The sequence below is a fragment of the Staurois parvus genome, unplaced genomic scaffold (genome assembly GCF_062004578.1).
Source record: "Staurois parvus isolate SC_StPar_1 unplaced genomic scaffold, SC_StPar_1.0 ptg000287l, whole genome shotgun sequence".
NCBI lineage: Eukaryota > Metazoa > Chordata > Amphibia > Anura > Ranidae > Staurois > Staurois parvus.
Genome location: NW_028318083.1, coordinates 24,402,401 through 24,414,794, shown reverse-complemented (window position 1 = coordinate 24,414,794; position 12,394 = coordinate 24,402,401). Strand labels below are relative to the sequence as shown.

The window sequence follows — 12,394 nt, the reverse complement described above, 5'->3', positions numbered from 1 at the left end:
AAGCTAGGAATTTCAATGGTTTTGGAGTGATTTACTCTCATTTCCTGCTGTGTCTCTAGGATGGGAAGTGAGAGGCAGTTTCTCCAGCAGAACATAGGAGTGTATTGATAAAACCTGCAAGGAGTTATAACCCTTCCTTACGTTATCCAAAACTAAGGAAAAAAGTTTGGGGTTTACATAGACTTTAAGGGGTTTTCAGTATTCTTACAAGAAACTATAGATGTTGTGGTCTGATGTGGGGGGACCCCATCATGGAAACCCCACCAATCGGCTGTTTCCACATAAAAACAGTCCCAAGGCTGCTGGCCAATTTGGGGCTGTTATGCTTTTTTTGTCAGTTCCTGATCAGAAAATATGTAATCTTTCTGGACCACAAAAGAAATAATCACGTTCCTTGACGATGAAAAATGCGATTAAATGCCAGTTTTACACTCAAGCATTCTGTCAGTGGCAGTAAGTGAAATATAATGTTAATGAAATACAGTACACAGTACAATCTTTTAGAAATTATTATGTTTGAATTCTCAAAGGAAAACAAATTGTGTAAGTATTCTGTATTCTTTTTACTTGCCAGCTTAGATACGCTACTGAGCAAATCCCCAAGAGAGTGAGTCCCTTTCTCTTTGGAGGATAGTGATGTGGTGATGTTACAATTTCCAAGACAGCAATAGGGAACACAGCTGTGTGCTGGAAAACAAACAAAATCACATTTGTGTTGCATCAGATGGATTGTTATTCAATTGGATATTTTAAAATATACTCTAAAAATATGCTATGATGTTCACTATTCAAATATGAGCTTAAAATAAATGATTTATGAAGATAGTGCGCAGAAAATTATAACACTGGTATGCAAATTTTGAACCTAGATTGGATTCTTTTAGCATAATGTTGAAGAAACATGAAAGATAAAGATGTATTTCTACAAAATGTGTAATGGGAATATTAAGCTGCATTGGAGTAAGTGTTCCATGTTAAAAAAAAAATGAGGACTAGAAATGAAAGTAATTGGTGTAATCGGAATACTAAGCTTCATTGGGGTAAGTGTTCCATGCTAAAATAGCAGGAGGACTAGAAAATAGAGTGGACGGTCTAATGGAAATATTAAGTTGCATTGGGCTAAGTGTTCCATATTAAAATAGCAGGAGGACTAGAAAACAAAGTGGACCGTGTAATGGAAATACAAAGTTGCACTGGGGTAAATGTTCCATGTTAAAATAGCAGGAGGACCATGTAACCTCTAGGATATATAAGATCCTTATGAATTGATGGGATCTGAACCTCCATTATTCTTAGAGAAATGGGAAAGAGAATTGGGTACAAAAAATGAATGGGCAACAGAAGAATAAAATGTTTAAGTTAACCTCCCTGGAGGTATTCCCGAGTGTAGCTCGGGGTAAAGTTTCAACACCAAAAGCGGTAATCCCGAGCTACACTTGAAAATACCTTGCAGCGCTGCTCCGGGATCTCTTCTGCACTTACCTTGTCCTGCGCTCCCGCGATGTCCCTCCTGCAGTGTCCCTGGCAATATCCTCCGGCCGATGCCGGAATCTGTCTTCCGGGTTCCGTTCCCTGCGACTTCAGGACGTACGGGGATGGAACTGGCGGGAAATTTGAAAGTTGTAAAAGTGACATTCACTAAATACACTAAAATCACATAGTAAAACATTACTGTATCAACCCATTTCACATACATTTTGTCCCGAGTGCTTTGTCTTGTCCCCTGCCTGCATTTTTACTGTTCTTTCTGCCTGGAAACTGAGAAACATCCATGGCGTCCAAAAAGCGTCCCTTTAGGTCAAAAGCGGTTTTAGACCAGCTAGATAACAGCGATAGTAAATCAGAACTACTTGCAGAATTGAGTGATAATGATTCGTGGGGAAATTCATCATCAGACACTGAAAACGATTTTGCGACTTTGCTCAGTGATGTGTGAACTTGGCGCTATATTTCAAATTTCAGTGTTTTTGATTTGATTATATTATTTAATTACATTTATTATTATTATATTATTATTTTTTATGATTATTTATTAAATTATAATTTATGATTTTGTGTTTCAAATTTTAACATACCCGGAATGTTTACTAGACTCTTGTTTGGACAGATTTCAGTGAGTTATTCCTAAAACTTACAGGCCTACAGTAAAAAAAATACATATTTCCATGCAAAAAAATGTACCGCTTTGAGCACAGAAATATGGACATAATCAGACCGCTAGGGAGGCTACTGCACAGGGTGATGAATATGAACACAGTTGAAATGAATTATAAATGTTTAACCAGATGGTATTGTACACCGAGTGTGGCAAATAAACAACGAGTAGATATTTCACCACTGTTTTGGAGGGGATGTGGGGAGAGGGGGACAATGGCACATATATGGTGGGACTGTCCAAAAATACAGGTATTTTGGCAAGATATAATTCAATATATACAGGAGATTTTGGGGATAACTATCCAGAAGGATCCATGGGTGTGCCTATTTTTTAGGACAGAGATGTCAGTGAAACAATATAAAAATAGTATATTATATCATCTAATTAGTGCAGCAAAAGGTTTAATCCCCAAATTCTGGCAGGTACAAGAGCCTCCAACATTGAGAGACTGGATAGATAGGATCGAGTATATAAATAAGATGGAGGAGTTATACCATATGGATGAAGATAAAATGGAAAAATTTAGAAAGAAATGGAGTAGGTGGTAAGATTTTAAGACACCTGAAAAATGCCTTGAAGTGACTGGTACCCCAGTAGTAGAGTTGGAGAATTAAACTGAATAATCATAGAGTGGAAAAGTAAAGAGAGAAAACAGGGTTTTAGATATAGATTGGTATACAAAGAAGGAAAGAGATGGAAAGATGTGGACAGGGGTAAATTCATGGGGGGAAGGGATAAGGGAGGGATGGGTATAGAAAAGTTATTTGGATTGAACGTGTTTTTGATAAATTATATTATGATGGTCTATGTATTGAAATAAAATGTAATAAAAGATATAATTAATAAAATAAAATAGCAGGAGGAGTAGAAATTAAAGTGGTTGGTATAATGGTAATACTAAATTGCAGTGGGGTAAGTGTTCCATGTTAAAAAAAAACAGAAGGACTAGAAATTAAAGTGGATGTTAATCATTTTTACGTTAAAGCTGAGGTTTAGATGGTTTTTCTTGTAAAGTTACATTGAACCAGCTTTAACCAATGTAAGTATGCATATTTTATAACAGACCTTGTATAACCTGAAAACTCACTGTAGTAGTTGCCATTAGTATACGGAGCACTGTGGTCTTCTGGATCCTGTGCCAAAGCCTGCCCTTCTGCATTGTAACAACAGGAGGTTGCTTGCTCAGCATGGCCACCATTCAGTGAATGCCTTGCATTTTTCTCAATGAATGCAAAGCATTCTGTAATTAGACAAGGTGCAGAATATGATTTCACAGCCCTACCTCTCCATCTTATACATCCAGAGAACTCCTTGTATTGATTGAAAAAAATACAAAGTATCCTCTTAACAGCAGCAATGTTTACAATGCAGAAATGCACAGTGCTGATATCACTTTAGTAACAGCAACTACTATAGTGATTTACAGCTTACTTGGAATGCAATGCTCATGTATTGTTGTGCAACAACTACATCAGCATCAGTATTAAAGTAAAACTATAGGCAAAACGTTTTTTTTTTTTTTCATTTTGGATAGAGTAAGGGGGGGAGGATATAGCCCCTGCCAATTTATTTTTTGCCATCTGTGTCCCATTGGGGAGATTTCCCTGTCCCATAGCGAAAACAGCAAGTGAGAAAATCTCTGCAAAATTAGGAAATTCCTTTGGAATCCCAAGGTCACCAGAACTAGGGCCTCAATTGGAAAATTTCCCCTCTATTATTTTTCTGGGGACAACCCAAAATGTGGGGTTTCTTTTTCCTTTACTTTCAATGATAATGGTAAACAGAACAAATAGAGAGGGTGAATCCAGGGGCACAGACAAGAGTGGAAACTTAATACACGTTCTAATTACTCTCCACTCTATACAAAACTTAAAAAAATGTTTTGCTTTCATTTATACTTTAAGTAGAGATATACTCTTCAACCAGTAGATGGCAATGTTTATAAGTTTGTAGCTACTTCTATGGTTAAACTCTATGTCTTTTCTTTTAATAAAGTTCCTGTTTTCTGTTTGCAGTGAAGCAGCAGATAAACGCATGTGCACTGTCTGTTTTGTAGGGCTATTTACAGAATCTCTAACACTTACACAGGGATCCATCAAGTGTGAGATGTGCCTACTTACTGTACATTGGTCTAATTTGGACAAATGTAACTGAAAAAAAAAACATACCTAAACTTTATTGCCCAACTCCAAGCAAGACTTATTATTTAATATTTAATAGAGAAGATGGAACTTTCAGAGTGAATGAATATGAATACCAAACATATTAAAAAGTTATATAATTTTTATTTCTTATTTTTGTAAAAAACACAAGAAAGGAAAAAATACAGAAACATAAAAACAATTTCAGTTCTAAGAATACAACTGAGATTCAAACTTGGTTGTGTAATTGTAGTTACTCCACTGTAGTTTCGCCCTCACGGGCTTCTTCAGGGGTGATTTTTTTTAAAGAAATTTCTACCGCCGAGGCAGTCTAAAGGTATATCAGAGGAAAATTGTTCAATTACCAAACAACTTTAATATATCCAATACAGAGTATTTAATCAAATATATATACATATATATGGGACTCAATGGCTCACCCTGGATGTGAAAGCTCACGGAGCTAGGAGAAAATGGCTTACATGTCCAAAACAGTTTTAGAGGATATAATGGGCATCAAATATCATCTAGGCATAAGAGGATAGACAAAAAAGAAGTTGATTAAATTTAACGGAAGATTTGAAGAGATCATAATTCACTAGGTTAAGGTTACCTTTGGGCAATTTTACCTGTTAAATGCTTTAGAAGGATATATAGGTATAACCTAACAAAGATCTATTTGACCTATACATCCACAACCATAGGAGAGGAAACAATGGACATCAAACATCCATCTAGACATAATAGGATAGACAAAGAGATCAGAAACTAATTTTATTTCAAAAAAGAAATCAAGAGATGTTAGTTAATAAAAATTAACTTAAGCGATTTTACCTGTTGAAAATTGAAGAGAAATATAAAAGTATATTCTGTCTAAAGGTCTAATTGGCCTATAATGTCCAAACAAGGTTGAAGAATATAATGGGCATCAAATATCCATCTAAGCGTAACAGGATAAGGTTGGAAAATATAATGGGCATCAGATATCCATCTAGGTATAACGGAATAAACATAGGGGAATCAAAAAATGTATTTAATTCCAAAAAGGAATATAAGGAAAGGGTTATAGGTTAATGAAGGGTTAAAGTTAACTAAACCGATTTTACCTGTTAAATAGTGCAATTCAAGTAGCAAGGGAAATGTGGGGATCAACAAAAACATGAATAACTAGTTAGTTAGTTTAGTTATTCATGTTTTTTTGTTGATCAATTCTTTATAAAACTTCTTTTGCCGTAATTTTCCTTTTCAGCCACAAGATGGCAGTAGAATTGGGGTCTGGTCTAATCAAGCCAGCTTTGCTGAAGTTTCACCTGGCTTGCTCCCTCCCTTAATGAGCTATGTCCTGTCAGCCTTTCATTGCAGTAGTCTATTACTGGTTTGCACATGTGCAGTAGAGCCTTTGCACATGCCCAGTTGTATCTCGGACGTCCGCACCCGGCCGATGACATCATATGTCGGCAAGCGTGGAGGATATAAAAGAGGGTGGGAAATTTAAAAATGGTCTTTCTGCTAACTGTTAACCTTAACCCTCCATTAACCTATAACCCTTTCCTTATATTCCTTTTTCAAATTAAATAAATTTTTTCATTCCCCTATGTTTATTCCGTTATACGTATATGGATATCTGATGCCCATTATATTTTCCAACTGTATCCTGTTATGCTTAAATGGATATTTGATGCCTATTATATTCTTCAACCTTTTCTGGACATTATAGGCCAATTAGACCTTTGGACAGAATATACTTTTATAATTCTCTGCATTTTTCAACAGGTAAAATCGATTAAGTTAATTTTTGTTAATTAACATCTCTTGATTTCTTTTTTGAAATAAAATTAGTTTCTGATCTCTTTGTCTAGCCTATTATGTCTAGATGGATGTTTGAAGTCCATTGTTTCCTCTCCTATGGTTGTGGATGTATAGGTCAAATAGATATTTGTTAGGTTATACCCAGGGGCGGACTGACAACTCATGGGGCCCCCGGGCAATAGGGGAACATGGGGCCCCTGTGTCCTTGCCCAAACTCAAAAAAGCCTATGAAAAAGGTACCAGGGGCATCTCATGGGGCCCCCTACTGACCCCGGGCCCTCGGGCAGTGCCCGAGTTTCCAAATTGTCAGTCCGCCCCTGTTTATACCTATATATCCTTCTAAAGCATTTAACAGGTAAAATTGCCCAAAGTTAACCTTAACCTAGTGAATCATGATCTTTTCATATCTTCGGTTAAATTTAATTAACTTCTTTTTTGTCTATCCTATTATGCCTAGATGATATGTGATGCCCATTATATCCTCTACAACTGTTTTGGACGTGTAGGCCAATTAAGATTTTTTTTAGGTCATTTTCTCCTAGCTCCCTGAGTTTTCACATCCAGGGTGAGCCATTGAGTCCCATATATATGTATATATATTTGATTAAATACTATGTATTGGATATATTAAGTTGTTTGGTAATTGAACAATTTTTCTTTGATATACCTTTAGACTGCCTCGGTGGTAGAAATTTCTTCACAAATATCACCCCTGAAGAAGCCCGTGAGGACGAAACATGTAGGGAGTAACTACAATTACATAGCCAAGTTTGAATCTCAATTGTAATCTTAGAACTGAAATTGTTTTTATGTTTCTGTATTTTTTCCTTTCTTGTTGTGTTTTTTGCAAAAGTACTAAATAAAAATTATATAACTTTTTAACTTCTCTATTGAATATTTGCAATTTTAAGGGATGTGGTGCAATAATCATATCTGCAAATAAATATAAATAAATTGGTGAAGCGCTATACAATAAATATATTAAAAAATATATATAATTAAATATGAGCAAATACATATACAGTAATAATACCCACAAAAAGTGCTCTGATCCAGTCAGGATTCCATCAGTGAAATAAAGTGCAAACTTAGTGAAAATACACGAATAAACCTATTTCAATACACACTCCTTGAGTGACTCAATAATAATAAAGCCAACCCCCCCCCCCCCCGTCCCTCAAAGTGGGACTAATTCCGAAATAAAGGATAATGTGCTGTAAAATGGTGAAGGGGAAAAACAATCAATAATAGTGATTGGTGCCAAACCTAATGAATACAAAAACAAAACCCACTTGCAAAAAAAAACCCCAAAAAATATCTCAAATGCAAATCAATCACAAAATCAATCACAAATAATGTCCAATAAACATAAAACATATAACTGTGATCTTCAAACACAAATCACACAATTCATGCAAGTAATGAAATGAATAGGTGTTCTTCACACTTGTGAGATATCCTCAAATAGCAGAAATGCCCCCTCACATCCAAACCTAGACCAAAAGGGCCAGCTCGCTTTACAGGATCACACTCCGATCCTTGTAGATACTATCTTCTCACAGGAGAAAGATGCCGCATAAGCTCCCTTCAGCAATACCACTTACTTCTCTCAGGTTCCCTCCAGGTACAGGTACCACAATACAGCTCACTCCCCACTCAGGATCATATTAGTAAAAAAGAAAAAAGATCCTCCATGGTGCAATAACGTTTATTACTCAATAATACATAAAAAACCAATTGCCCACTCACATTTGTTCCATCAGTAAAGAGCATCTAAACCTCATGCTATGGGTGTACTGCATGGGTTTTGTTGGGTGTACCAATATGGCGCCCATGCCCGGAAGTGCATCACCACGTCACTGGAAACTGATGGGATGCTGACTGGATCAGATCACTTTTTGTGGGTATTATTATATGTATTTGCTTATATTTAATTATATATATATATTTAATATATTTATTGTATGGCGCTTCACCAATTTATTTATATTTATTTGCACATACCAATTAGGTCAGGTTGGGTGGGAGCAGCTTGCATTTAGGAACATCCATATAAGCGCAGGAGGAAATATCAACACTTAAATAATCATAACTGGTCGCTCGCCACTTCACTGTTTCTACTTATTATTTAATGTGGAATAGAATGGGACATGAATAGATCCTCTGTCAAGTTTTTATTGTTGTCTGTTCCCTTATTTTCTTCACTTCCTACCAGGACAATAAGTAATTGGAAATCTATCCAATTAGGAGACAGACACAGCCTAAGTACATGTTAGTAGAGTGGTAAATGGTTATAACCTCTAACAATGTTTTTTTTTTTTTTTATTACTGTCCATGTTTTGCTGTCCTCGTGAGGCTCTCCCTTCTTTCCATTTCTTGTATGGGCATCACAGTGTGGTATTAAAGCTACACTCTCTAATGACCTAAATCAACCTTAGCAGAAACATACACTTCAGTGGTAAGAGCGGTAATAGAAGGCACCACAAGGTGGAAAAATCTACAAGTGCATCAGATTTCCTCTTCTGTGCAACCCCACCCAGGGTTCTTGAAATCAGTAGCACAAGCTATACGAAAATTAGTGCACCGGTGTGTTTCCTACTTTCCATAAAGCAATGTTCAGTCTTCTCAATGGATCACAGAGATATCTACCCTGTGTTTTGAGATCCAGGATGTGAAGTTGGTGGGTCTGCTTTCTGAATCCTCTACTGCAAAGCTTTCCCTCTACCTAAATGTAGCACCCTCTTAGATAGGTGCTAAGAATAGTTAGATTTAGTGCTGGTTCACTGTGTTCAATGAAGCTGTATGTTTGTTTTCTTGGTAAACTTGGGTTGTCTCACTGTAGCCAGTGTGGCTGTAATTGTTGTATTAGGTAAATATAGTTGTTCTTATTGTAATAAGCTGCATGTGGTTAGTTAGTTCTGCTCACTATTTCAGCGGCTGCTGGATTTCCTGCTTCCTCTGCTTTCTATAGAGCAGTATAATCCTCAGGAATATAGGTGTGGAGCAATGCAAATTGCAGAATGAATATTTATACAGCCCTTGCCAATCCCAGGGAGGATGGCCCTCAAGTCTGCTGGAAGTCTGTATAAATACTCTGAGCCTGCAGTGGCGAAGTCCAGCCTGGTGGGCTTGCTGTCCTCTGGGCAGTGCTGCCATGTGCTTGCTGTTCATGAGGCCTCAGGTGGGCAACCTGAGGGCCTAGATACTGAAGCTACAGAGGTCTGACTGAGGGTCTGTCACCTGAAGATGTAGTCTAGCATCACAGGAGAAAGGTGTCACATGGATGTTGGAAGGAGGCAACCAATGTTCCCTGGACATTTGTGAGTACAGACTGCTGTGAGAGATCTTAGAGACTGTTGGGCTGCTGCCAACCCTTTTGTGCTAGAGAGTCAGCTATGTGTTTGGCCAAGGGGGACATTGGGGACATTGGCTGGTGTCCTGAAGAGCTTAGTCTATCTCTTTCTTTCTACTCTGATTGCTCTAAAGAAAGAAGTCTGCTTTTAACTGCTTCTACTACAAAGTCAAGTCCACAGTTTGCTATTGCAAGGCCTTCCGCTTTAGCTTTTCAGAAAGGAGTTTATTGTCCTCAACCTGTACATAGTTTTCTTTGTGACGTATCCTGCTCAATTCCTTCAACCCTATCCCAGTTACTCCAAAATAAAAGCAAAAAGAAAACCCCTAGAATGGTTTTTGAGCCAAAGAGTGATTGTGATTGAGTGCCTGGCTGTGGGGCAGAAGACGGGAAAAGACCTTAGGGATCTATCTAACAGTTGGCTCCTACGGATATAGCACTACATAAAGTTACCCTGTGGCTAGATTATGCACACTAAAATGTTTATATAGCAGGCAGCAGCACTTTAAAACAAGTCCTCGTTTATATTGGTAGCTATAGGCATTCTGAAAGGATTAATCTTTAAAATTCACAACCTGTTACTTTCTATTGTAACAGAATCTTGTCAGCCTGCCAGCCATCCAATGTAGACTGACAGCTTTTCGAAGAAAAACATTTTTTTTACATTTTTTTACACTTTTTTATTTTTTTTTATCTTATTTTTTCATTTTTTAATTCCATTGGTGAATAAGCCCCTTGTGATAGCTTTGGACAGTGAGAGTTACTTTTATGGAGAGATTAGGGGTCTATTAGACCCCTGAGCCCTCCTCTGCCCTACAAGGCAGCCAGTCAGATAGAGATAGATATGATCAGCTAAGTGGTCCTGGGCTCCCTGGTGGAATGGGAGAGACCATAAGTAGTGAGTGCAGGGGGGCCTTCTTCCGAGTGCTGTAAAAGTGATCCAGCACATTTAAATCCACTTTAAATGAAAGCTGTCACTGGATAAGAACAGCAAGCTGTTTTGCTAGGACATGATTGATAGACTGATGTAAACAAAGCTTCACCTTATCTGCTAAGCTCAGTGAATAGTCGTGAGTTGCCTAAGTTCAAGCATGCATTCACGCATACATGTGTGCTTTGCCAAGAACATTGGCGTGCTTTGTTCATGTGTTTTGTGGGCGCAGTCAATCATTGAATATTCATGCATCAAAAAAGGCACACATCACAACATATAGAACAGTAGACATCTGCATTACATGGTAGTGTGTTGAAAAAAGGGTCACATGCATAATTTGTTGCATAGATATATATTTAGATGCCATAGGAAATTAATGGATGCATATGTCACAATGCACATCCACGATGTGCTCTTACTATTCTTAAGCTCAAAGACAGAAATACAAAGTGGATATGACCAGATATTGTGATTTTGTCTTAAAATGTCCCCACTTTCATTGTTAAAGTAGATAAAACTTTGCACAAATTCAGTAAATACAGTATATACATTTTTTCTCAATACACCTGGTAGGCTCAGTCACAGGAGTGTATTTCTACTTTTGCAGTCAAATTTGAGAAAACACGTTATCAGTGTCCATCATTGTTGCATATCAGTGCTAACTCATCAGTGCCGCCTATTAGTGCCGCCTATCAGTGCCCATCAGTACTGCCTATCAGTGCCCATCAGTACCGCCTATCAGTGCCCATCATTGTTGCATATCAGTGCCAGCTCATCAGTGCTGCCTATCAGTCCCCATCAGTGCCCGTTAGTGCTGCCTATCAGTGCTGCCAATCAGTGCAGCCTCATCAACGCACATCAGTGAAGGAGAAAAATGACCTGTTTGCAAAATTTTATAATAGAAACAAAGAAAAATTGTTTAAAAATGTTTGCTATTTTTTTGTTTATAGCGCAAAAAATAAAACACCCAGCGGCAATTAAATACCACCTACAGAAAGCTCTATTTGTGTGAAAAAAATGATAAAAATTTCATATGGGTACAGTGTTGCACGACCACACAATTGTCACTCGAAGTGCAACAGCGCTGAAAGCTGAAAATTGGCCTGGGCAGGAAGGGGGTATAAGTGCCTGGCAGGCAAGTGGTTAAAACAGAGAGGGGTTGATTTACTAAACGCAAATGTACTGTGTACTTTGCAAAGTGCAGTTGCACTCTGCAAGAACAGCTGCTCCAGAGCTTACTAAATGAACAGAAGCTTTTCTGACTTCCATTCTCCAATCAGATGCAAACAAAAAATGTGTTTTTTTAATTTTCCTTGCAGGTGATTGGGTATTCTTTGCAAAGTGAAGCTTCACCTCATTTACTAAGCTCTGGCGCAACTGCACTTTGCAAAGTGCACAGTCAAATTGCCTTTAGTAAATCAACCCCACATTGTTCAAATCTAGTACAACTGATGAGACGATATCTACCTGCACAGTACGAACAGGGTTAAGAAAACTAAGTAGAATCATCTATCATCAAAGATCATCTACAAAAAGTGAGCTGCAATTTTTAAAAACATTTTTCTAAGTTTTGCTTTGTGAATGGGGACATATGACAAATATAAAGTAGGTAGTATCCCACTTTGGCTGCAAAGGTGTAAACACCCTAAGTAAATTACCTCCGGTATTTAGTTTTTTCAAGAAATGTTAACATAATGATGGACTGCAACGGTCTAAATATCAATGACATTTCTTCTCTCTCTCTTAGTTATGTAAGGTCTTACTAATTTAAGCCTTATCACATCAGCACAGTAGCTCTTATTCAGTTGAATAGATTTTTCTGAATGTCACAATATGGAGATATAGCTGTATCAAATGCAGTCCCACTTGTCTGGGTAATAGATATTTATTTAAAAGATAGACACAAGCACTCTCCATTAAACAGCAAATTCTGAAAATGTGGCACATTTTATCTAATGTGGAGGAATTTAATAGACTGAAGTGAATATGATATGTGCATT

The 12,394-nt window shown here is 37.4% G+C and overlaps 1 protein-coding gene across 2 annotated transcripts in view; it reads right to left on the bottom strand.

The window, feature by feature from the left end:
- ADTRP (androgen dependent TFPI regulating protein) overlaps positions 1–12,394 on the bottom strand; it is a 54,491-nt gene that overhangs the window by 12,964 nt on the left and 29,133 nt on the right. For both annotated transcript variants that reach the window (XM_089682162.1, XM_089682163.1), the window contains exon 4: positions 572–687. In XM_089682162.1, the coding sequence (XP_089538288.1) occupies positions 572–687 (116 nt within the window). The remainder of the gene's footprint in view (positions 1–571; positions 688–12,394) is intronic.